Consider the following 26,973-nt stretch of genomic DNA (forward strand, 5'->3'; position numbering starts at 1 on the left):
TAGTAAAGTTACATAGATTTCAAGTGTACAATTCTGTAACACATCATCTGTATATCACGTTATGTGTTCCCCACCCAGAGTCAGCTCTCCTTCCATCACCATATATTGGGTCCCCTTTACCCTCATCTACCACCCCCCTCCCACCTCGCTCTGTTTTGATGGGTGCATACCATTGCCTTGCATTGATGGGCCATCGCTGATCGACCTGGTCCTCTGCGATGGACACGTAGGTGGTTCTAGCAACATGGCAGTGACTGCCCTTGTGTGCTCACGGTTTTGTCACTTGGTCCATGCATGACGTTATTTATATCTGATAACCAATTTCTAGAGGGGGAATTGCCGAGTCACAGGACTCGTGCATGTTAAATTTGGGCAGATGCTTCTATCCTATGAGCCTCAGTTTACCTTCTCACCAGCCCTGGGTGACATCTACCCCCAGGCTAGTAAGCAAACATTTTGCTTTTTGCCAGGTAAAAATGGCAAATCTAATGATGAATGAAAAATATAAAAACACAAACTTTTAAATTTAGAATAGTTTTGGATTTACAGATATGTTGCACAATTAGTGTGGAAGTCCCATATGTTCCATCTGGCTTCCCATTGTCAACATCTTACATCACCGGGTGTGTTTGTCCCAACTAAGAAACTGCCATTGGTACCTTATTATGAACCGAACTCCAGACTTGATTTGAAGGCCACCAGATTTCCCACTGTGTTCTGTCCCAGGATCCTACATTTTATGTAGTTGTCAGGTCTCCTCCTCTGGTCTGTGACAGTTTCTCGGACTTCCCTTGGGTTTTATGACCTTGGCAGTTTTGAGGAGGACAGGCCTGGTCTCCTGGAGGAAGTCGTTCCGTCTGGGTTTGTCTGATGTTTTCTCATGATGAGCCTGGGGTCAGAGGTTTGGGGAAGGAAGACCACAGAGCTGACGTACCCTTTTCACCCCATTGTATCAGCAGACATGTGATGTCCACATGACTTCTCACTGACGATACTACACCTGACCATCTGTACGTCCCTGCTTTGGAGAGAGATGAGAATCTTCTCGTATGTGAAGATGCAGTTGTCCAGGGGTGGCCCATAGTCAGCTTGAGGGGTGTAGGGTTGAGGAGTGGGGGGACCACAGGCGCTGTGTACAGACCCCCGAATCCCTGGGGACGTGCTGTGGCAGGGCTGATGGGGGAGGATCAGCCCCTAAAGGAGACAGAGGTGCAGGACCAGGCCAGGTGAGGAAGTCCTTCCAGGGGAAGTGCCGGCAGCCTCGGGAGAAGGGACAGGAAACGGAGTGGGCTTGGCAGTGGAGGCTGAGGGAGGAAGGCAGCTGGTGGTGGTCGGGGGTTCACCAGTGGACATGAAAGAGGCAGGAGACTGAGGGGCTAAGGACCCACGCTGAGCAAAGAGGTGTTTTGTTTTTACATTTTAACAAGGAAACATTTGAACCGTCATAGAGAACAGGATACACGTGGTGTGATGGGGTCTGTGCCCGGGTCCTCATGCCTCCTCGTGGTGAAACCTGTGTCACTGTGGGCAAATGAGCCCTCCCTGGGCTTTACTCAGCTTCCCTGTAAGTGATTAGAACAGATGTGTTTATAGAACCCACGTACCCAGTGTTCAGAGCACACCTGCTTGCTTCATTAGTACAGCAAACCCCTGATGTACAATTTCTGTGAGCCCATTTTCCAGATGAGGAAATCGAGGCACAGAGAAATGAAGCTAGCCCCCCAAGTTCACCCAGCCTGGAAGTGGCACAGTTGGAATTTGAACCGAGGGCGGTTGGTTCCAGAGTTTCTGCTCTTAAACATTCCACCGGCCGTAAAAATCCCATTGTCTTAATCCTGTTCTTTGGGCCTTTTTGTTACCCCAGCATGCTCCGCCTGCTCACATTCCTCCATGTCTTCTTTTCTTGGTGACCGTTGGGTACTCAGCGGGCCAGGCCAAGGTCCAGGCCACTCCTGCTGTGTCCTGAGATATGGGTGGTACCCGCCCATATCTTGTGAATAACCGGGGAATACACGCAGGTGTCTCTGAAAATGGCATGTGTGACAGTGTCTTGGGCACCAGGCAGAGACGTCCCTCCTGTGATATCTCTGAGCTCAGTGGCCATGAGCTCGAATTCCCCACCAGGGCATTTTCTGATTGGATTCTGCTGTGAAGCTCTTTGTGTCTTGTCTAATTGTCCAAAGAGAATTCTCAGCGTTGGGCATTAGCTCTCTGTCCTCTTCCTCTTTTGCTTGTGGGCCCTTCCTGCCTGTTGGTCATTTCACCAGAAAAGGATGGGGGTGGGAAGGAAAAGTGACCTGAGACTCCTTAAGTCCCTCCTGTGCCACTAGTGTCCCTTCAGTCCTTGCTGGGTACTGAGCAGCACTGAGGATGGAGATACCTGCAAAGGTGTGAACTCTGTTCCCCCTTCCTGTCCACGCGTGTCAGCGGGGGTTGCTGACGTTAAGGCATCTTGGAATTGTCTTGACACTCATGAAAAAAGAGAGATTGTCATTTCTGAAGAATGGATGACACAGCACCCATGATGAACAAGTAGCTTTAGAGCCACACCCAGGATCAGGTAATGAACACCTAGTGACACATACTTCTGAGTTTGGGGTGGTGACAGCAAGGAGAGTGGTCACGAGTTCAGCTCTTGAATGGACAATACAGGAAGTGTCCCTCCTCACTCTCTCCCATAACCCCACCCAGGACCGGGAGTGGATATTGGCAGAAACCAGGCGCCTCCACAGAGCAGGGATACTAGCAATGTCATCAGCTTACATCCAGGAGTAAAAATGAAGTGATCTTGAGTTTCAGAGACTGTGGCTTTTTTTTCCTTCCTGATTTTATCTTGTTGGTGTTTGCATGCCTCCACACTTCCCCTTTCAATTTCTTTCCACCCACATCTTGACTTGATCTCTTGCTGCATATCCCAGGATGCCCTGTTGACAAACATCACCCCCCCACCCCCACCCCCGCCAAATCATGGAGGAAATGAAGGATTCCAGACCCAATTAAGTGATTCCAATTCTGGAACATGTTTGGTAACACTTTGGCCAAATCCTCATGTTACTTTGAGCTGAACTGTGAGACCATCCATGACAGGCTTGTCGTCACATGAACATCTTTCTTTAAAAACATTGTTTTCTCAGATTCTGAGTTGAGGCTATTAGGGTAAGACACCGTCCCATTTATGTCTGCTTCCAAATCTTGATGCCATCCAAGATGGGTCTTTTCGTACCCAGGTATTGTTTTCCACGAACATTTGTTAAAGCATCAGGGTGACCAACTTGTCCTGGTTTGCCCGGAGCTGTCCCAGTTTTAACACCAAAAGTGCCCTATCAAGAGAAACCCCTCAGTTCCGGACAAACTGGGGTGGTGGGTCATCCTGTGAAGCACGCATGATGTTTGGAGCCTAGTTCTAGGCGCTGGGGGTGCGAATTTTCATAAATTTTGATCCTTGCCGTTATAGGGCCCATAGACTGGTCGGGAAGACAGACAAGTAAAGAAAGATGCTGTGTGACAGGTACAGCAGAAAAGCACGTGTTAATAGCAGCTAGCATGTCCTTGTTCTGGGTGCTTTTCACAGTGGATTCATTTCATCCTCCCAAGAACCTTAAGAAACGAGCAGTGTGCCCATTGTACAGATGGGGAAACTGAGGCACCAACATGTCGTGGGACGTGTGGGAGCCTGGCTGTAACCACAGGTGGTCTGGCTCCAGACCCTGCGCCCTGGGCTTCTGCACTGTGTGGAGGGGTTCAGGGAGGAATTCTCCCTGGGGAGGGCCAGAGATGACTTCTTGGAGAAGGTGACGTACATTGTGGCACGTGATGGGTGAGAGGAATTTGCAGGCGCATTGGGAAGGAAGAAGGAAAAGGAGTTTGAAGAGGAAAGTGCAGCGCCATGTGTGGGGCATTTGTCACGGCTGCAGACACACACAAGATTTGCTTTTGCAACACGGTGGGAGGTGAAGTGAGAGGGGTGGGGCGGAGGGGTCTAGTGCATCCTGGGAGCCCCCTCCATCCTGGGCAACCCAGGACCTTTGGTCACCCTGGTGGGGCACGTTGGGGAGTACCCGGAAGACCCCAGTGGTCTTGATTTTAGGTAAACGGGGCCCATAAGATGGGCCGACCTAAGACTAGTGGTGAATTTGGAGGCTCGAGTTGTAAGCCTTGGCTTGTGACGTTGGAGATCAGAGATTTCCAGCAACGCCTTTTTATTTTATTTTTTTTATTGAGGTAAAATTTCACAAAACAGAAAATGCACCATTTTTGTCATGATTCAGTGGCATGTAGTCCATTCACAGTGTTGTGTAGCTGTCACTTCTCTTTCTAGAATATTTTCATTATCCCAAAAAGAAACCCCACACCCATTAACAGTCACCCCCCATTTCCTCCCAACACCCTCCCTCCAGCCCCTGGTCACCACTACTTTGCATTCTGTCTCTGTGGATTTGCCTACCCTGGACATTTCCTATCAATGGAATCACACAACATGTGGCCTTTTGAGTCTGGCTTCTCTTACTTAAGCATTGTGTTTTTGAGGCTCATTCTCGTAATGTCTTAGAGCTGACTTATTAGTGATGAAGCTGGTCGGCCAGACATCTTTAGACCCTTCCCTTTGAATTGAGGATTCCGGGCAGACCTCTCGCTACCAGGCTTGGCTCCCAAAACATCGAATGAACGTGAGGTGCAGACACAGAACAAGTAAGACGACTCTCAAGCTTGTGGTGAGCGCCTGAAGTAGCAGCTCCCCCCAGTATGCTTCAGGGAATTCTCAGGCTGTTTCAGCCAAAATTTTGAGGAGCAGATCTGTTGCTGAAAGCAAGGCCCCTCGTGGAGTTTATTCCCACCTCCCTGCGTTTCAGGATCAGTTCACCAATATCAGCGTCAGGTCGGAATGAAGGTCACAGGGCCTGAAGACTTGGCTTTTCTCTAGGACTTCCGGGGCTCTTGCCTTCTCTTTCAGCAGAGCCATATTAAAAGCTGAGACTGAGCTGCTTTGAGACTCAGCAGCCCAGAGGCTTTGCCTGTTCTCCCCTCGTGTTGCAGCAGGTAACTGAGATAGCCCAGCCACGCACACTGTCGCTTTAAATATGCAGCTTTGGACAAAAGTTGCATCTCTGAAATTCTGAGATTTCCCCTTCATTGTCTGTTTCCCCAAATCGAGGAGGAAGAACTTTGTGGCCATCTCCCTTTGGTTGATCAGTAAGATGCTGTGCCCCCTTCCTTATTAAAGAAGCACATCCTTTTGAACTGCAAAGTCTGCAGTGACAAAATTCGTTAGAATCCATCATAGGCCGGTCTTTTTGTTTGTTTGTTTTGGGTGCATGGTGTGTGGTGTGAAAGTCTGCAGGAAATGCATCTTTTTACCCATGTTAGGGAGGCAGAGAGTTGATATCTCGAGAGGCATTCAGATGTGTTTCTCCCACTAAGAGTTTATTTTCTTTTAACGTTTCGTTTGGAGGCAAGGCATACAAAAGAGTTCCTGAGTCCGATGGGTGTGGGTTCAAACCCCAGCCCTGCCACTCCATCTGTGTGACTTTGGACAAATAGCTGAACCTCTCTGGGCCCCAGTTTCTTCATTTGTAAGTCAGGATGATGGTAACAATAATTCCTGAGTCAGTGGTGTGAGAATTACTTGGGATGGTGCATGTAAGGGCATGAGTTACAGGGCCCATCACCATAAAGTAAGAACCTGTGATAGTTCATCTTAATGTGTTGTGAATCTGGGGTGGGAGTGGAGAGCAGTAGATTTTGCTCAGGCCAGAACCTCTGGACTCAAAGATGCCAAAACAAGGTTTTAACAGCCTGGTTATCTGGTACCCCTTAACAATCTTCACTTTCTTTATCTTTTTTACTTTATTGGGGAACAGTGTGTACTTCCAGGACTTTTTCCAAGTCAAGTTGTTGTCCTTTCAGTCTTAGTTGTGGAGGGCGCAGCTCAGCTCCAGGTCCAGTTGCCGTTGCTAGTTGCAAGGGGCACAGCCCACCATCCCTTGCGGGAGTTCAACCATCAACCCTGTGGTTGAGAGCCCGCGCTCCAACCAACTGAGCCATCCGGGAGGCAGCTCAGCTCAAGGTGCCATGTTCAATCTTAGTTGCAGGGGGCAGAGCCCACCATATCCCTTGTGGGACTCGAGGAATCAAACTGGCAACCTTGTGGTTGAGAGCCCACTGGCCCATGTGGGAATCGAACCGGCAGCCTTCGGAGTTAGGAGCATGGAGCTCCAACCGCCTGAGCCACCGGGCTGGCCCAATCTTCATTTTCTTCCTGGGGTAAGGACACAGCAGATTCAAGCCCCGAGGAGTGACTGATGACAAGAGGAAGTGGTCACCCCATCCTGCTCATGAGATTAAGGCTTGAGAGGGCTGAGCATGCCTGTAAAAGAATAGACAGATGTAAGGGACATTAGGACTTGGTCAATGAAAGGTTATGACAGTAAGAAAAAAGGAGGCACATTTTAGAAATACTAAATGAATACATGTTGGTGATTTGGAAAACTCATTGGCCTCTCACTGTGGCTTCTCAGGGGGGACCCAAGGTAGTAAAAATCCATTCTTGAGGGAGAGGAAGGGTAGGAAAAAAGTCTTAGATGTTATAGTGGTGTGTGGCCCTCCAAAACTCAACCCTACCCAGTGAAACCTTATTTCTTTGTATTTCATTTCTCTTGTTAGGCAGAAATTAAATTATATTTAAATTAATTAATTAAATTTAAATATAATTTAATTTTTCTCCTTAGGGCAGGGGGTGGGAAGGTAGTGGGGGAGGCAGCTGTAATGAAAACAAGGTTGAGCGATTCTGTTCTTGACCGGGCTTCATGAATGAGCTACCCCCACTCATCCCTGCAGGCCCAGGAATAAATACCCTTCTATCCCTCACTGCCCCTGTAAGAGAGTCTCTTCCACCGAGCAAATTGTTGAGACTTCGGGACAAGGCACATTTTCAGCGAGGGATCCCAGAATTCCAAGTGGCAAATTCACAGATGAGAAACAAGGGGCCAGGGTTATGCAACTTGTCATGAGCCAATTTCCAAGGCCAAGCCCAGTTCTTGCAACAGAAATGTAACTCCATGGATCAGGAGCACCACCGTTTCCTTTTCTATAACCAGTGATCCCATTCAGCGACAGGACAGTCTACCCCAGTGCAGCACGGGCCTGCCCTTCAAACAAGGATCCACAATTTCAAGATGGCAGCCGCAGAGTTTCCACTGAGCGTGGGGCCCTGTGGGACTGTGCAGGTCACAAGCCCATGAGACCAGCCTGGTCACATTTTCCGTATTTAAAATATGGGTTTGGAATGCTTCCCTGGATTTAGAAGTAGCTAATAAAAGAGTCATTCTGAGATGATGAAAACAGAAATCCCCAACCCTTCGTGTTTTCTTGATTTCTGTGGGGGTGGGTGGAAGGTGGTTGGCGGCTGGCTTTCTACGGGTGTTCTTTTGAATGGACAATCGAGAAAGCCACTCTCAGGGGCTTAATAACAAAGTTAAACAACTGGGGAAGGACGAAGGAGACCCCCTTGTTTGTTCCTTTATTTCTCCCCACAAAGCTCCTCGTAACCATAGCAACCAAGGCTCTGCAGAGACTGCCCCAGTCGCCCAGGATTCTCAAGGCTGTGCTTTTATGTGCAAAACTGTGGCTTTGCTGTTTTGTTAAATTCAGAGATGCTTTCCTAGGGTTTCCAGTTTGTCCCAGAAAAAGGGACGCAAGTATTAGATGTAATTGTGCTAGCGCCTGAGCACACAGGCGGCCTGATCCAGAGTAACAAAGGGTTCTCTGGTGACAATGGAGTGTGTGTCTGTGAGTGTGTATGCCTGTGTATGTGTGTGCGTGCGTGCGTGCATGTATATGTGTATGTATGTATGTGTGTGTGTGTTGGGGTGAAAGACTGCTGATCTTAAGAGTGTCACATTGGGGGGGTTGGGAGGAAGGAGTGGAGGCAAGTTGAGCAAATCCTTTCTGGAAGGGTGGGTAGGTGGGCCTCCTGCCCCTCGGAGAAGCCAAATTAAAAAGAAATGGGTGGGGGGCAGAACAAGAAATGGGAGTGAAGGAAGTGGCATTTCCTGGCCTGGGGCAGGAATGCGGGTGGAATTTATTTAGAAAGCTAGCAAACCAGCTGCTTATGGGTTGTTGCTTTTCTTTTCTTTTCTTTTTTACTATTCTAGTCTGTTGCTCTTGTTCTTTTCGGAGTTATAGGTGTGTTTATGTGACTGTTTGATCCAAAAGCAATGTTCCTAAGAGGCAGTGTCCTAAAGTTCCAGAAAATAGGATGTGACCACAAGAAGGATGATACCTGGTCAATAAATGGAGGGGCCCAAGCCTTAATTTCCAGAACAAGGGGCTTTTAATTCTTTTTTGTTTTGTTTTTGTGTTCACTCTTTCCAATACAATTTCTGGCCACGTTTCTTTACTTTTAAAGGAGAAAGGCAGTGGTTTTGAAGCAGAGAAATTCCACTTCTGAGTTGAGTCATTGGTTTCCAGCGGTTTGACCCAAACTATTTGCACCATTTAGGGCATCCCAGGCCTTATTTTTCCCTCCCAAAGCACTCCATTTGCAGCCACAGCAAACGGGGCTATTTTAGGCTTTCTGTACGCATGGCGTTTTCTGCTCTTGTGGTTTTTCATATGACTCAGTTTTCATAATAAATCGAGTAGGCAGCTCTGGGTCTGCCTTTCCTGGGACAGGAAGGGACAGCACGTCCTTGACGTTGAACACGGATGTAAGTTACTGCAGAGCACCGTGACCTGTTCCCCAGCTGAAGTCTCCTCCAGCCCAGTTCCTGCCAGAAGCAGATGTGGGAGTTCCTGGGGCCAAGCTGAGGGACTGTCAGCTGACTTAGGGGGTAAGCCTGACAGAGAAGTGCCCTGGGCCTGACCTTTGCAGTCCTTCTTCCTCTGCCCTCTGCATTTCTGTACCTGTAAGTCAGAGGAAACTGGCAACGCTCCTTAACCACTTTTCACAATGTTCTCGTTTATTTTAACCCCTGAGCCTGTTTCCACAAAAACGTCCTGTGACCTTGTTAAACCCCTCTGCCCTCCTGCCTAACCCTCTCCTGTACACCTGGGTGTTGGCCAGGCTGTGCCCTGCACCCACCCTCACACAGGGGCCCTCAGCCCTTACTTCTTGGTTCTGGTTCGTCTACCCTTTCTAGGGTTGGGCCTTCCTCTTTGTCACTTTCCATGGCTTCCATTGCTCCATTGCGTTCCTGTCCAGTAGAACCAGAAGACACGCCACAGAGGTCATTTTAAATTGTTCAGTGGCCACATTTTAAAAAGTTAGAAAGAAACAGAGGAAATGAACTTTAACAACATATTTAACTGAATTTCAGCTATCTGAAATCTTATCATTTCAGCATACAGTCGTTATAAAAAATTACGAACGAGACATTTCCCATTCATGTTTTTAAACGTTTTTGAAGTCCAGGGTATATTTTATATTCATATCATATCCTAAAGTGGATGCGAAAATTTTATCGAAAACATTTGATCTCAGTTCCGAGTTTATTAAATTTGCTGTTGAAAAAGTAGATGCACGTACCCGAGTTGTCCCAGACTTACATAAACGTTTTTCCAGTAGTTGAATTGAGTATTCGATTTTAAATTTAAATTGCTTAAGCTTAAATACAATTTAAAAATTGAGTTCCTCAGTGTTCAACAGCCTCATGTGGTTGGTGAGAACCCTATTGGACAACCCAAAATAGAGAACATTTTCATCCTTCCAGAAAGTTCCATCAGACAACACAGGCTTATAAAGTCTCCAAACAACTCCAAAGGACTTTCAAAATTCTCTAGAACCCAGCCCCAGCCTACCCAGCTTAAATTATTGACGATGTGTTGCATGGATTCACTTTCCCATGCCTCTCTTTCCACTTTGAAATGAATGCCCTTTCTCCTCTTCCCCCAGAGCAATCTCTTCTTTCGAGCTCGGCTTAATGGCAGAGCTTCCTCGAAGGATTCTCCCCTTTTCCCTGCAGCAGAATTAATTGCTGCCTCTGCTTCCCACGGGTTCTAGAAGATGAGGCAGAATGCACGGGGAGGGGCGGCGGGCCTGGACCGTGGCACACTGCCGTGGGAGCTCAGATCGCCAGTTCTCCTGAGACAGGTTTGAATGGCTCTTCTAACACAGAGGCCTTGGCCATGTCCCGCTGGAAAACAGCCGCACAAAGGATGGCACTGTGTCCTGTTCCGGTTGCCCTGGGGCTATGAGCCTGGGCCTTCAGAGAGCAACACACCCTGGGTACAGGCCATGTAATTCTAGGCGGGCATCAGCTCTATGAGAAAAAAATCCTTTCTTTTCCCTCACAAAAGGAAATATGTGCCTGGCTGCTCTGATACTCATTTTTCAAAACAGGAACTGGTGTGTGTGTGTGTGTATTTACTTTAAAAATAAAAACTTATAAACTGTGTTTACATACAGAGAAGTGCACATAACTTTACAACTCGAATTTTCACAGTGAACATACCCATGTAACCAGCCCCCAGATGAAGAAAGAGAACGTGACTGACTCCCCACCCCAAAAGGCCCTCCTCTCGCCCCTTCCAGACTCTTCTCTGCCTCCTCAGTGTCACCACTTTCCCGACTTTTAACGCCATGATTCATTTTGCCCGTTTCTGAACTTTATGTAAATGGTATCACACAGCATGTACGTTTGGCGTCTGGCTTATTTGTTCGGCACCACATTTGGTTTTTGAATGCCTTTGTCTTTTCGGTCACCTGAAACACTATTTGTAAAAACCATAGCAGTTAAAAAAAAAAGAAAGAAAAAACACTAGATGTGACAGTCTTTGGGTAGTGGTTTAAAGTATGAAGAAACTTCTGCTCAAATTCGATTGATATTTGCCCTTGGGATTTTCTAGGTTTTGGCGATTTTAGCTTGTCATTATTTACCTTTTATTTTTATTTAGGGAATCTTTGTTAAGGTGATAATTCTTGGGTCTTGAAGGGACATGAACTCCCTTTCTGGCTAGTGGACAAAGCTGGACACAAGTCATTTTCTCAGATTTTCTGTTTGTCAGGTAGAAAATTAAAGACGATGGTGGAAAAGAAAAAGATGTCTTTTGAATTTCTGATCTGGTATCTTCTGGTTTTGCTTTAGGTAAAATGTCTGCTCCAGGACCCTACCAGGCGGCTGCTGGGCCTTCGTCGGCGCCGACCGCTCCCCCATCCTATGAAGAGACGGTGGCCATTAACAGTTACTACCCCACGCCTCCTGGCCCCATGCCTGGGCCAGCCACAGGGCTCGTGGCCGGCCCGGATGGGAAGGGCATGAACCCTCCTGCCTACTACACCCAGCCAATGCCCGTCCCCAACGCTAATGCAAGTATGTGCCGCCTCCCTGGGCCCTTTTACCACTCATCCTGAAACGTCACATACAGTCTTTTAGGTTCTGCATCCGTGAGGCTCATGTCTTTTCCACAGTAAAGCAGTTTATGAGCTTTTCCAAGTCTGCCATAAACCAATCCTTTGGCACTTATCACAGAGGCACAACCGTCTATCCCAGAGGAGTTTGGCATTGAGGGTTTGCTTTTAAGGGCCCCCACCCTTCTTGCTGAGGTTTGATTGGAAAAGCCCTGCCCCAAGGCCAGGCCTGCCGTAGGACAGGGAGAAGAAACAGTCATGAGAGGAGTGGGTGATCTGAAACCCACCCCAGTCTACCATTTGCAAAGACTGCTCCCCTCCCTTCCCACAACTTCACAGCCTTGCCGTTGGGTGCTTCCTGCTCCCCACATACGTAGCTGACTCAGTAGCACAACACACAAGCAGCTCAGGAAGAATCACCAGGTCAGAGAGTGGGCCTGTGAGTCAGACTGACAGGGTTCACCAAACTTCCTTGTGCCTCAGTTTTCCCATCTGTAAGATGGGGTTCATCAAGTACCTACGTCAGTGGGTTAAGATGAAATAAAGCTTTATGAGTAATCGTTTGATTAAAAGTGCTGAAGGAACTTTGACTTGAGATAGAAGAGGATAAGATAATGACTTCAGACGATTTTAGATCACGCTCTGCTGAATAAATAATTCATTCTCGCACCACCACCACCCTCCTCCCCCCAAAAAGAGACTTAACAAAATTTATATGTAAGTGCTAAAATATGCTTCCATAATGCTTTTCTCGAAGGAGGCCCTTTCTAGGTCTTTCTAGGAGTATTAGGTTCAGTTAGTCCTGGGCAATCGTTACTTTCCCCTACTACAGAGAAGATAGAAAATGGCGTTCCAACCACATAGAGACGAACAGAAGGAAGTCTCTCTGACAGAACTATGAGCTTAAACAACTTTGCCAAAACCCAAAAAGAGCATGCAAACTAAAGGCTACAGGACTGACAGCACCTCGATTCTCTTCTGATTGGGACTGTCTGGACACGTTTTCCCCAGTTTTCTCTTTTTAGCATGATTTCATATGCTCATTGCATGTAGCAACACGGTTCCCCGACCTGTAAAGAACTGGGTCCGTGTTTCCTGGCTCAATAAACTCCAGCATTATCACTGGGCATTGGAGTTGACTAAGGAGCCTCTTTCAGGGAAAAGGGGTACCAGGCACGGGGTAAGGTTCTTTCTTTACCAGCTTTATCTCATGTAATCCTAGCAACAACTCTGTTACTTCCATTTTTTTTAATATCTTTTTTAAATATCTTGAGATCTAATTCCTAGACCATAAAGTTCACTCTTTTCAAGTGTACCGTTCAGTGCTTTTAGTGTATTGACAGAGTTGCGCAACCATCAGAACTAGTTTCAGAACGTTTCCAGCACCCCAGAAAGAAACCCTGTGCTCACTTGCAGTCACTCCCTACTCTCCCTGCCCCAGCCTCTGGCCACCACTAATCCATGAATGAAGAAAATGGGAGCTAAAACCTACCATATCACTTACCATCTGCAGACCACCTTCGTACGTAGAACCATTCAGGGAGCTTAAAAAGTAGTTTGGGGGGAGGGGCCCAGGAGTCCGTGTTCTCAATAAGCTCCCCACACGATTCCCTGGGCAGTTTGAAAGCCTGGCCAAGCGGGGCCCTGTCCTTCCTCCAGGATCACTCAGTCCTTTCCCCATCTCATGTGTGGAGGTTCTGAGAGCCCCTCAAATGGTAATTCTGGAAATCTGGCACTGTTTCCTTTTTTTCCCCCTTTTGTCATTTCTTCCCCTCTCTCACCCAGCATTTTTAAAATTATGGTAAAATACACAACATACAATGTATCATCTTAAGCACTTTTCAGGGTATAGTTCAGTGCATCTGCGGCATTCACATTGTCATCTAACCACCTCCAACCATCCATCTCCACAACTTTTTCATCTCATGAAACTGAAACTGTCCCCATTAAGCACCGACTCCCACTCCCTCCTTCCCGCCGCCCCTGACCACTACCATCTACTTTCTGTCTCTGTGACTTTTGGCTCCTTTGGGTGCCTCACAAATGAGCAGTCACACAGTATGTGTCCCTTTATGGCTGGTTGATTTCACTTAGCATAACGTCCTCGGGATGCATCCATGTTGTAGCACTGGTCAGAACTTCACACCTTTTTATGGCTGAGAATGTTCCAATGTACAGATAGACCACCTTTTGCTTATCCATTTATCCATCCATGGGCACTTGGGTGACGTCCACCTTTTGGCTCTTGTGAATAGTGCTGCTATGAACGTGGGTGTGCAAGTATCTGTGGAGACCATGCCTGCACCTTTTTGCCACATAACAAATGCTTTCCTTGTTTAGTGATCAGGCTCTGTTTTTTTCCCTTCCATCAGTTGCCGTGCAGACGGTCTACGTGCAGCAGCCAGTCTCCTTTTTTGACCGCCCCGTCCAGATGTGTTGTCCTTCCTGCAACAAGATGATTGTGACTCAGCTGTCCTATAATGCTGGCGCCCTCACCTGGCTCTCCTGTGGGAGCCTGTGCCTGCTCGGGTAAGTCTGGGGTCCACTTGGCCCCCGGGCTGTCACACATTCCTCTCTGGCAGGATTTCTCAACTGTAGCACATAACTTCTGTCTTGTGAGAGGCCATCCTGTGCATGTAGGATGTTGAGTGTGTCCCTGGCCTTCACACACTAGATGCCAATAGCACCCCTGCACCCACTGTTATAACCAGAAATCGTCCCCAGTTGAGAACCACTGCCTTTGAGCAGGTCGATACCTGGAAGCTGCTGTCCCATCATTGCTTCTTGCTCATCTGCTCAAATCCCACTTTGCATGTAGGGACAAGTATAGCAGCTGCTTGTCTCTGTGTAGGGTGATACCCTAGGAATTTCTTTTTCTTCTAGAATTTCATGACCTAAGTAATAATGTTTGCCTGAACTCCGAGAGAAGCTTTAAACAACCCGTACATTAAAACACTCGATACTCATCTCTTCTAAACTTTTTATCCTTTTATGACCCCAAGTAGGATTCCCTTTGCCTCCACTGGACGTCGTGTAAATATTTATGTCTGCACCCAGGGTATTATATTGAAAGAGATAATAGTTTCTGTTCTGGGAGAAATTTGAAGAAACACAATTGATTTCCGCCCCCAAACAGATAAGGCAGGCTCCTTTCTGAGAATCACTCAGAAAAACATGGGGCTCTGTTTTCCTCCTCAAAGGAAATGATGCTTACACATGTCTTTTCAGGAACCTTTGACTCTTATAAAACTGGCTAGTTCTTGTGACGCTGCAGGCTGTATGAAGGCCCTGTCTGTGTTTACTGATTGTGTAGGTTAAGAGACATTATTTTGGGGAGCTTTATTTTGTTGCTGTAAGAAATAGCCTCTCCATCTGCAAAAGTGACCCGTCTGAAACGGGCCAGCACACTACAGCCCCTGGGCCAAATCTAGCCCAGTTTCAGTTTCATTGGGACACATCGTATCATTTGTATATGGATTATCGATGGCTGCTTTTATACTAAAAGGACAGATAAAATATGTACCATCTGGCCCTTTATTAAAGAAGTTCACCAGCCTCAATCTAAGACCTTGAAAGATGCCCAGATAACCCGAGATTTGAAAATGCGCTCAGTATGGTCTGTCGGTGGGAGCAGCCTTGGTGTTGGTTGGCGTATTAGTTTCCTAGGGCTGCCATAACATCTGCCCACAAACCTGATGGTTGAAAGCAATAGAAATATCTTCTCACAGTTCTGGAGGCCGAAAGTCCAAAATCAAGGCGCCCACAAGGTCATGTTCCCTCCGAGGGCTCTAAGGGCAGCTTCTTAACAGCTCTGGTTGTCTAGCTATTCCTTGGCTTATGGCTGCGTCACTCCAGTCTCGGCCTGTCTTCACGTGGACTTTGTCCCCTCTGTATTTCTGTGTGTCCTTTTCTCTGCTTAGAAGGACACTAGTCATTGAGTTTAGGGAGCCCACCTAAATAATCCAGGATGATCCCACCTTGAGATCCTTTTTCCAAGTAAGTCCCAGGGGGCTAGGACATCTGACATATCTTTGTGGCGGCCACCATCCAAACCAATCCTGTCAGTAACATGCTCCTGATGTGGCTGTTTTTGTTCTCCCAGGTGCATAGCGGGCTGCTGCTTCATCCCTTTCTGTGTGGACGCGCTGCAGGACGTGGACCATTACTGTCCCAACTGCAAAGCTCTCCTGGGCACCTACAAGCGTTTGTAGGACTCAGCCAGACCTGGAGGAAGCCGTGTGTGGCAGCAAAGTCCTTTCCGACTCTCACCCAGCCCCACCCCTGGTGGAGGCTCCACCTTGGTGGTCTCGCCTCTACAGGAGGGCTCCTCCTTCATGTCTTGTTGGGGGGAGGGGAACATCGCAAAAGTAACACACTTCCAAACCCCAGCAATTGCTGCCTCGAGTCGTGCACAGGACATGCAAAGACAGTGACCTTGAGTTCTGGGTCAAGGGTTTCCTGCCTGCCCATGACCCCAACTCATCCCATCTACCTGTGATCGTTGCCCCGTCTGAATATCTTCTGATGATTTGCCTTTCCAGCTTCTTTCCTTGCCTCAGTGGGCCTTTCCGGTAGTGGCTCCCACTGAGAGGCCACAGGTTGCCTTATTTTTGAGACTCTTTCTGGCCCGAATATGGCTGAACCAGCCTTTAGTGCCTACCACCACATGTCCATCTGTTTCCAGTGACAAAAATCTTGCCTTACAAACCAAGGCCTTGGTTCTCAGATTTTGTAACTGCAGGCTTTTCATTAGCACATAAATTCACTTTAATTTCTTAATTTGTTTTTAAATACAAGGAGGGGCTATTCACACCCACCAGACACGTATCCACGAGGTCATGAATGCATGCTAGAAGTAGAGAGCTGGGTCTTATCGTTGATCTGCCTTCCCTTGGTTGTTTGTACCAGATCCTCGGCCACTTTCCATGAGGAGCTTTCTTCTTGTAGAGGAATTGTTTGTATTAACAGTTTTTATGACCTCCTTTTGGTCTTAAACACCTTTGAACATCATTTTGAAAAGAGGGATTTATAGAACCATTTTCTGTAACGATACCGTTGGTATCATTTTCCCATTTGCTAGGGCACTCACATATTCTTTTTTTCCTTAACAGAGAAAGTGATGGATAATTGCATCCATTGCCTTCACTTGGGTTTAGAATGTTCTTAAAAACCTCTATAGTGGAACTCTGAAAGTGGAGCCCCTTTGGGGTTCCTGATAGTGTGTTTGGAAAGACAAAAGCTTGTGTGAGCATACGCAGGTACCATGGTGCCGAAAAGCTTGGGAACCTGAACTACTTCAAAGGAATCTAAAGCCTGATTTTATTTTTCAGAAATATAATTTGTTGTATAACATCAGAAGACATGATTTCTAGGACTCAAGCAGCAAGCCAGAGTACGTGGTTCGCTGCTGTGTCATCGTTGAAATCAAGACAAAGCCGGACTCGACGTCCAAGAGTTCCCGTTTTGATAATACATAGGCACAGGGAATGCATGTGAATAATATTATGTAAAAATCAATCTTAGACCTTGAACGAAAATCTGTATATTGGCTGAAAATTATAGTCATAACCATTGATTCAGCGTATTCGTTTGTTTTTGAAAGTTCCAGTAATTATTTTTGCAACAAATATAGATACTACATCGTACGTTGGTGTTTATCTGCTTTTAAAAAATAAAGTCTTTGGTTCACTCGGTGAACTATTTATCAATTCTACGGTGTGAAGAAAGGTCTCTCATGTTGTGTTCCAGCCGTTGTTAACAAAGAACCTCTATGTGCTCCGTATGGTAGAAAAACCTTCCTGATAAAAACTTCAGACTTACTGAACATCCCGCGATGTCAAGATGACCACCGCTGAGTTGCATGGATTGCTAGCAAGTCAGATTTGAACATTAGACTATTGGAACCCAATAGGCGTCCTTGCTGGCAGCCAGCCATAGCTTTCAAGTTTTAATAAAATGCACAGAAGAAAGCCGTCCTCATTCATTCTCCAAACAAAACATGCTTTGTTAATTGATCAGGGTGGTTGTGAGATGCAAGAAGGAGAGCATTGTAACTTGCCAGGAATATGAATGTCATCGTTCCTTTTCCAACCTGGTGATAAAACTTCATTTTGGAAGGTGCAAGAAAATAATGTCATCTTGGTATGGCTTACGTCATCATTTAAACCCTATCTTACCGCCTTGAAAAATTGTTGCTCGCTCCATTTCATCATGTGTTTTTCTTTCATTTGACAACATCCAAGTCCATGCATATTTAGCAGTGTTGTTCAGATGGTGGTATGTAAGTGTTCTCTCAAACTGTTATTAATTACATATGCAAAGTCTTCAAAACAAGAGCCTAGTTTCAAGGACCATAAAACATATATTCCGTGGAACTTAAAAATAATATCAGCTACCTGGAGTGTGAAGCATTTATTGCACCTTCCATTGTATTGTTCAAAGTACAGGCTTCCTCATATATCTGTATGAATTAGAAGGCTCTTTTGTTCTTCCACTGTTTGTTGGGGATTTTGGTGTTAGTTTGTTGCAAATACTGAATAACATTTATTCAATTAATGAAAGCACTTGATGTCGACTTGGACCTCAAAGAAGAATTTTACCAATTTCAAACCCAAAAGAGCTGTCCTTTTTTCTTTTTGCCGGCCACTCACGCCAACCTCCAGCTGCTCATGGCCGCCCAGCTGTGAGCCCAGCTCCAGGGAGAGCCGTTGTTCACAATCTTAGCCATAGAGGGTGCAGCTCACTGGCCATTTGGGAATCGAACCAGCGACCTTGGCATTAGGAGCACGGCGTGCCAACCACGTGAGTCACTGGGCTGGCCCAGGGCTGTACTTCTTATATGCTGTTAGTCTGTCCAGGTGAAGTAACCTTATACGTAAGTGTTGGTTTGTATCTTGTTAACAAAAAGTGTTCAGTTATTACATCCAGTTAAGCCAACTGAAACACATGACTAATTCATGGCTGAGCACAGCAGTATGTATGGAAGTGTTCTTTCCTGGGACAACTGGCTTTCCAGTTGCTATGGAGCACACTTCTAATGGGCCTGAACTATTTATAAATGTGGCTTCATACACACACACACTATTTGGCCTTGGTTCTGTCCCCAGTGACAGGCCTCATGTTTGGGATGTTAAAATCCTCTGACTTCCTGGGCTCAAAAAACTCCGTTAGGAGTAAGTGTAGACGTTTAACAAAATTCCGATTTGCATTTTGGAGCCTATTAACGTTATCTCCTGCATTTATGACTCCAATGTTTACAATGAGTCGTCTGTTTTTCATAGGCGCATGAGTGAATTGAAAGTAGATCCAACAAGGGCAGTGAAAGAGAGAAAGCAGACTTTTTTCAGTCTAAGAATTTTAAAGAAACAAGATTCTGAGGCTCAGAAAGATTAAAAAAAAACCACACACACAAAAAAAACAGTTCCTAGCCAAGTACAAAATCTAGTGCATTTACTTAACTGATTTGTGGCCGTTCTCGGCAGTATTAGGAAAATGTTCACACATTGAAGTACCTTTTCTTTTTTTCCGTTAACTATTTTTAGAGCAGTTTTAGGTTGACAGCAAAATTGAGAAGAAAGTACAGAATTCCTCTATTTCCCACCGTTCCCCCACATTATCAACATCCCACCAGAGTGGCACGTTTGATACTAGTGATACACCTACATTTTCACATCACCAGCCAAAGTCCACAGTTTACTCTTGGTGCTGTCCACGCAGCGGGTTTGGATAGATGTAGAATGACGTAGCCATCATTATGGTGTCACACAGAGCAGTTTCCCGGCCCTAAAACTCCTTTGTGCTGCGTCTATTCATCCTTCGCCCCCCCCCCCCCCCCCGTTCCCCATAACCCCTGGCAACCACTGATCTTTTCACGGTCTCCACAGTTTTGCCTTTTCCAAAATGTCATAGAGTTGGAATCATACAGTATGCGGCCTTTTCAGACCAGCTTCTTTCACCTACTTAGGCATTTAAGGGTCCTCCACATCTCATGGCTTGATGGCTCATTTCCCTTTAGTGCTGAATAATATTCCATTGTCTGGAGAGACCACACACGTCAGTACTTTTAAAGCTCTTGTACTGCAGTGTCTCACGTGATGTACCCCGGTTTCCCAAATGGGCAGGGGTGTCCAATGCGTGTCATCGCATAGTTTTGAAAGCTGTGGTTATGTAGTTGTGTATGTGTGGGGGTCACAGAGCAACGTGAGTGCCAAGGGCAACCTCTGGGCACCTGTGATCTGGCACGTGTGGTTTTCATGTTGCTTCTCATTGACTGACTCCTGCTGTATTCAAGGCATTGGACAGCCTGGGTGCCAAACCCAGCCCTGTCTGGGAAGAGTATGCAGTGGGCTCAGCCCTGCCCTGCCAACACTTATGGTTGCTTTTGAAGCGAAAATTCGCCTAACATTAAAGATAATTCAACAACATGTAGTCCATTCAGTGTTGTGAAACCATCACCTCTGTCAAGTTCCAGAATACTTTCAGCAGCCCATCAGAAAACTCTATGCCCATGAAATAATCACTCCCCATCCCCTTGTCTCCTAGCACCTGCAGCGACCGATTTGCCTGTGCTTCTTTGGATTTGCCTGTTCTGGACATTTCATATAAATGGAATCTATGTGACCTGTTGTGTCTGGCTTCTCTCACTGAGCGTCGTGTTTTCAAGGTCCGTCCATGTTGCAGCGTGTGTCAGAGCTTCATACCTTTTAGTGGCTGAATAATGCTCCATTGTATGATTAGACCACATTTTGTTCCTCTCTACATCCGTTGATGGACATTTGGGACGTTTCCACCTTTTGGCGATTGTGAATTAGTGCTGTTGTGAACATTGGTTTACAGGTTTTTGTGAGGATGTGTGTTTTCATTCCCTTGTGTACATACCTAGGAGTGGAATTGCTGGACCACATGGGAATTCAGTTTATCTTTTGGCAGAACTGCCTTGTGGCTTCTTAAAGAAAAGAAATATTTCCTATTGCAAAGCCACATCTAGCAAGGGCCACCCATTTGGAACTGCCCTGGTGTGGAGAACTTTTGTCGTCTTCCGCAGTGAGCCATGTGGAGCAGTCTAGTGATGACGGAACTGGATTCCGAGCAAGAAGACATGAGCCCCAGGCTGGTCTGCCTCAATGCCTCGACTCATCTGAACCCCATTCAATCCTGGGGCTCCCAGTGAGCCTGAAAAAAATGAGATGGGCCGCCCCTCAGCGTGGACTCTCTTTTGAGAAGGTGCTGTGAACTCAAATGTAGAGTCCTGGGGTGTGTGCGACTGTCGGGCCTATTTACCTGTGTGCCCTGCTTGGGATACTGCAGTAAAAGGGGGACACTGCCCCCCTCTTGTGGAATTGGTAAGAAACGGGGAGACACATCCAATAAACAAACCTAACATTACAAACTGGTGCAGACCAGGGAGAAAAAGTGCAGGAAAACAGCGACTTGTAGGGATTGTACTGAGGGGAAGGGCGCTCATCCTCTAGAATGGTTGTCATTCTTCTGACTTCTCCCCTGAGGAGGCAGCACTTGGGCTTCTGTGCCGGACAGTGGACGTTCATTTCAGTTCTGTGTCGTGTGATTTAATTCGCCGCCTCTCCCTCTCGGCGCAGTCACTGGAGTCCTTCCATTTTCTCTGGAAGGTGGCAGCGCCTGAAACTTAATCCTTTTCTCCAGCTCCACGTCTTCTGGTTTCCTGTTGATAAGCAGGAAGGGCGGGGCTGTCTTTGTCAGTAGGTGGATTCCTGCGTGTGTGACTGGGAACCTGCCCCTGGTCAGGAGAAAATGTCCCATCTGCCCAGAGGGCCACGGGTTGTGAGGGTGGGACCCCCTCTTGAACCTGGGCTCACCTGAGCAGACCTTGCCATCCCCAGGAAGGACACTGAAAAAAGGGGAAAGTGGGAAACATTTGACAATCACTTTCGACTCTCAGTTGTGGTGTTTCTATGGCTTTGTTCTCAGGGGTCTCAGGGAGGAAGCATGTGGCAAGAACGCAAACAGCCCTTGAGAGTTTTCTAAGCTATAATTTGCATTTCTTGTTCCTGTCCGAAATTAAAGTGGTAGGAAAAATGCTGATCAGAAGGCTGGTGGGGAGGTTGTGGGTTGGGGTCCTGTGCTTCTGCTCACACCTGAACCTCAGCACAGCAGGGCGTGGAGAGCCTTTCTTTGCATTGTGTTGGTGAACTTGCCCTGCTTCGGTGTTTTTCTGACTTCTTCCTCGATTTACCTTCACCTGCCCTCTTATAGTCCAAGGTCACCTCAGGCCTTTCTCAGTGACCATATCGTGCACCCCTGTAAAGGTGCATAGGGGTGGGGGGGTGTGTCAGCGGTGTTTGGGAAGGTTCTAGGTGTCTGTGGTGTGTGGGGAGCTCTGGGTCTTAGCTGCCCTGAGTGTCTGGCTGTGTGTGTGTGTGTGTGTGTGTGTGTGTGTGTGTGTGTGTGTATGCAGGGGAAAGGGAAGTAACAGAGCTGCTTGGAGCCACACTCTCCTGGAAGACACCTACTGTGGGTCACACACACACACACACACACACACACAGTTCCCGAATGTGCCTTCTGTCCTCCATGGGAGCCTTCCAAGGACTTCCAGGCCAAACACCCCAGCAGGGAAATGGCTGTCACCTGGCTATCGAGGGGACTAAAGGGCACAAGTCATTGTTCTCAGTGCCTACCTTGAAGGTGAGCGGATGGAATGCGGCATAGGTGTGGACACACCTGGCCTCCGGACCCTGTGATCTCTATCTGTGTTAGGCTTCAGGCAGGTGAGTTCATTGGGAAATTCCACTTCCAGTTGAACCGTCCACAGTGGGACGGGCTGGCGATGGCTCCCAGCCTGGGCTGCACTCAGAATCCCCTGGGGGAGGAGTTAGGAACCTCCACGCCCGGCCACACCCCAGACCCTGCCAGGGAAATGCTTGATTTTGTTTTTTAATCAGAAGGGAAACACCTGAATATAATAATAATGAACACAATAATTAACCCAACATGGAGTCTATTAACTCTTTCTATCACTTAAAATACACGTTTGAAAATATTTTTTATGGAGGGAGAGGCCCAGGGATGGCAGCGTGTGGCTCCAGCGTGTCTCCAGGTTGCAGACCCTGGTGTTTGGATTTAGTTGCAAGGCTCTCCAGTGACGTGATAGAATCAGTCATGCCTCTGTTCACTTAATACGTGCTTTTTGGGGTGTGTTAAATGTCCCGGGGACGTAGCAGCAGATGGAGGATAGGCCCCTTGCTCTTGGGGAATTTAAACAAGAACTTCCTCATTTCAGGGTTGCTTTGCATGTTATGATAAGGTTATCTGGCGTGTGAACGCTTCCTTGAATATTGTCTTCCCCAATCCTGCCAAGAAATCGTCCAGATGAAAAAGAAAAGCATCAGTAAAAAAAAAAAAAATTAAAAAACCCCACCATCACCATTTTCCAGAGAGACTGGAATAGGCGTGACTTACACTGAGCAGCCCAGAGCAGAGCGATTCCATCTGGTCCTAAGCTACACCTTGGACTTGTTAAAAATAAAGATTCGGGGCCTCTGGCCTGGAGATTGGCATTCAGAAGGCCTGGGAGAGGGCCCAGGAATATGCTGCTTTGTTTGTTTGTTTGTTTGTTTTAAAAGCGCCCAGGTGGTTCCCAGTAGCAGAGGAGATGGAGAAAGTTGGCTTCATGTGGGCTGGGAGCAGATGGGCTGAGGCCGGGCCAAGTGGGGTTTCTCTACCTTGGGTTTTCTCGACCTTGGCCCTGACACCTGGTCCAAGTCCTTCCTTGTGGTGGGGGCTTCCTGTGCAACATAGCATCCCTGGCCTCTACTCACTGGATGCCAGAAGCACACACCCCAGTTGCAACAAACACAAATGTCTTGAGACATTGCTGAACCTTCCCAGGGGGACAAAATCACTCCATTTAAGAACCCCTGGTGTCAGTACATGGGTTGAAGCAAACATTTCCAGTGTTTGGGAGCTGGGGTGTCCCTCACTGACCCAAGCAAACGTTAAAATTGAAAATATGCTAATTTCCATTAAAAAAAAGAATGAAGCATTGATTGATACGTGCTACAGTGTGGAGGGAACTTGAAACCATGGTGCTAATTGAAAGAAGCCAGACACAAAGGCCACGTATTATTTCATTTACAGGAAATATCCAGAACAGATAAATCTGTAGAGACAGAGAGCCGATTGGTGGTTTTCAGGGGCTGGGGGGAGCAGGAATGGGGAGGGACTGCTCAGTGGGTACGGGGTCTCATTCAGGGAGATGAAAATGTGTTAGAATTACATGGATGTGATGGTCACACAGTATTGTGACTATACAAAATGCCACTGAACTGTTCATTTTCTAATGGTTTATTTTATGTTCAGTGAACTTCACCTTAATAAAAATGCCAATTTGTATGATTTACTGTGACAGTTGGAAAATGGGGACAAAGTGAACTGTGAATGCAGTGTAAATCCGAGTGGATATTTAAACGAGGTTATAACCATTAGCAAGTGTAATAAGAATATAACACATAATTAGATAATACTTTAGAAGCAAGGGTAGAATTTGTGGGCAGGACCTCAGTACTACCTTTATGAAACCAGCGCTGTGCTTTGTGCAGTCGTGCTCGTTGGGGAAGGAAAACCACCTGGAAGCACTTCCATCAAGAACTGTGACTGAGTCTCCTGCAACCTGCTGTGTGGCCGAGGAGTATCACGTTGACTTCCCAGGCTGAGTTTCCCCTTCTTGCTAAGAAGGGGCAGGCTGATCCTTCCATTTCTAAATGTCTGTGCTGGGAAATGGTGCAGGGGAAGGCGCTGGAACATTCAGGGGCTGGTTCTCTTGGACTCTCCGGGCAAGCTCCTGGGTAAGCTAGGAACACCCTCAAGTCTCAGGCTTGGCACCTAAGAGCAAGTCTCAGTTAGGACCAAGTAGTGTGCAGCTTTGACAAGCAGGATTAGAATAAGCCCAAAAGTGAGACTTAACTGTAAGATCCAGCCAGCTGTGTCGCCTTGCCACCATCTGCTGCCAGGTGCAAGGGAGGATGGAGCCGCTGGCTACCTCTACAGGTCATGTGAAAGCCCCCACATTCATTTCACTGGTGGGCTACGGCGGAGGGCCACCTACCTCCCTGCCTGGACTGAAAAGGCCACCAATAGAGTGACTCTTTTGCATTCATTGACCGAGGGCAAGGTGTTTCTTCCCGTGTCATGATTAACCTCTATTCCCTGAATACATAAATGCCTGGGTTGGGCTACAGTCCTCACATGAATTTATTTATTACCTCCCAGGCCCCCGCAGCTGGTGTGAATGGACCACCAGGTGTATTTCCGTTTGGAGGAGGTGGGGTTGGAAGCAGGTATTGGTTATATAGAGCTGAGGCAGGCAAAGGGCTGCGGGGTCTCTGCGTAGCTAAGAAAAGCGGGAGAAGGTGCTGAGAGGCAGGCCTTTGAATACAGGAGACGTGTACAAACTCTAGAATCTCCTCTGTAAACAGCCACTGACAAAAGGCTTCTAGGTAAGAACTGGTATTTATTTATTTGTTTGTTTGTTTGTTTTTAAAGACAATAACTTAAAATTGAGATAATTCACGTACCAGACAATCCACTTGTTTAAAATGTAGAGTTCAGTAGGATTTTTCTTTTTAGTATATTTCACAGAATTGTGCAGCTGTCACCACAATTAACTTTACAATTTTCATCACCCCAAAAAGAAACCCCCTACCTTGTAGTCATCTTCCAATGTCCCCCATCCCCCACCTCCACCCCTAAGCACTCACCCATCCACCCGACTACTTTCTGTCTCTGAATTTGCTCATTCTGGACATTTCATGTAAACGGAATCACGCAATATGTGGTTTTTTGTGTCTGGCTTTTTTCACTGAGCGTAATGTTTTCAAGGGCCATCCCCACTGTTGTGCGTATCGGTACCTCGGTCCTTTTTATGGTCAGATAGTCTATCCATTCTGTGGATAGTCTATCCATTCATTTATCCATTCTTCTGTGGGTGGTGACCTTTTTCTGAGAAACGTGTTATTCTAAAATTGCTACTCCTGATTATCAGCTGTTCAAGAAACAATGAGCTGTGAGCCTTTTGTCAGTAAAATGATTGTTCGTTTTCTGCTGTATTCTTTTATTCTGTTATTATTGGGGCAAATCAAGGTAGGAACTATAGAGAATGAAAGGGGCTGCTATGTCGGAATATACTGGCTAAGGGACATGAATTAGGGCTGTTCTGGGCAAACCCGAGGTGTGGACACCCCCTCCTGGGCCAGATGAGAGCAGGGAACCATCTCGTCCCAGCATGACATGAGCCCGAGACAGCAGCTGGGAAGGGTCCTTGATCTTTGGTTGTGAAGTAGCGTCTGTATTGAGGGGCCTGTAGCTGGTGTGTTAAATTAAGAATATGCTCTATGCCCGGTGTCAGATGGGCCCTAAAGTTATTGGGGTGACCAACCACTTTGTAAGTTATATAAATGTCTAATCACTACGTTGTACACTTGAAACTAATATCATATTGTATGTCAACTGTAATTGAAAAAGAAAAAGATCTAAAAAATAAGCAGACGATGACCTGCTGAATGAGGAGGCACAGGCCACCCCCAGGGGAGTGGCCGGTAGCCAGTCAGCCTCCCAGCTCCCACTTTGGGGTAGTGAAAACCCCCAGGTCATTTTTTTAAACTCCAGTTGGTATCCAATATTATATTTGGTTTGTCATTTTCATTGAAGATACAGTTCTCATACACTCACCCAGAGGAAGTAAAATCACAAGATTTATTATAAAAACGGGGTGGAGTGGGGGGATGCAATAAGCTGGGCAATGGGCAGCCCACCGTCCCAGGTCCCCCGTGAGCAGGAGACAGAGAGCAGGGCAGCAATTGTATATTTTATTACTTAGAAGGTGGTTGGAGTGGAGGTCACTAACTTCGAGGGCTTGACTCTAAGTGGTTATTGTAAAAGGTGCTTCTGGGAAAGCAAGGTGAGAACTTGGGGGCAGGGATCATAAGCTCAGCTCCTCACCTCACTGAGACTGGGTGTGAGCAGGGTCGTCTCACTGTAAAACGCCTGGGCAGCCACTGAGACTGGGTGTGAGCAGGGTCGTCTCACTGTAAAACGCCTGGGCAGCCACTGAGACTGGGTGTGAGCAGGGTCGTCTCGCTGTAAAACGCCTGGGCAGCCACTGAGACTGGGTGTGAGCAGGGTCGTCTCGCTGTAAAACGCCTGGGCAGCCACTCAAAACAACCGTTTGCTCCTCACAGCTGACCCGCGATGGGGGATCCAACGCCTTGTCATGCTTCCTTCCCCTGGTAGCACTGCAGCCTCCTCCTTCACTAGCTGCTAATGTTACATCCAGACTTCTCGGTCCTTTCACTGGTGAACTCTTTGTTTTTAAATATGCATCTCTACCCCAGAACAAAATCCAAATGATACAGTGAAAATGGACTCTCCTTTACACCTCAGCTCCCCCATCCAGGTTTTTTCCTCTAGATAAAACCACGGTTACCAGTTCCTGCTTGATCTTTGCACCGGGTACTATATTAACAAGCAAATACACGTATTTTGTCGGACTATTTCACCTGTGGATGTACGTGTCATTTGTATAACCCACCAGCCCTTATATTAAAGGACATGGTGGTGGCCTCCAGTCCTTGGCTGTGACATTGTGAATAACCTTG

The 26,973-nt window shown here is 46.9% G+C and overlaps 1 protein-coding gene across 5 annotated transcripts in view; it reads left to right on the plus strand.

Moving 5' to 3' along the window:
- The window catches only part of LITAF (lipopolysaccharide induced TNF factor), a 93,354-nt gene extending 76,302 nt beyond the window's left edge, over positions 1-17,052 (plus strand). For all 5 annotated transcript variants that reach the window (XM_074322863.1, XM_074322864.1, XM_074322865.1 and 2 more), the window contains 3 exons: positions 11,082-11,306; positions 13,717-13,873; positions 15,447-17,052. In XM_074322863.1, coding sequence (XP_074178964.1) covers positions 11,087-11,306; positions 13,717-13,873; positions 15,447-15,555 — 486 coding nt within the window. In that variant the 5' untranslated portion in view covers positions 11,082-11,086 and the 3' untranslated portion in view covers positions 15,556-17,052. The remainder of the gene's footprint in view (positions 1-11,081; positions 11,307-13,716; positions 13,874-15,446) is intronic.
- Positions 17,053-26,973: the final 9,921 nt, after the last annotated feature.

This window comes from Rhinolophus sinicus, linkage group LG18 (genome assembly GCF_036562045.2).
Source record: "Rhinolophus sinicus isolate RSC01 linkage group LG18, ASM3656204v1, whole genome shotgun sequence".
In the NCBI taxonomy this organism is placed as follows: Eukaryota; Metazoa; Chordata; class Mammalia; order Chiroptera; family Rhinolophidae; genus Rhinolophus; species Rhinolophus sinicus.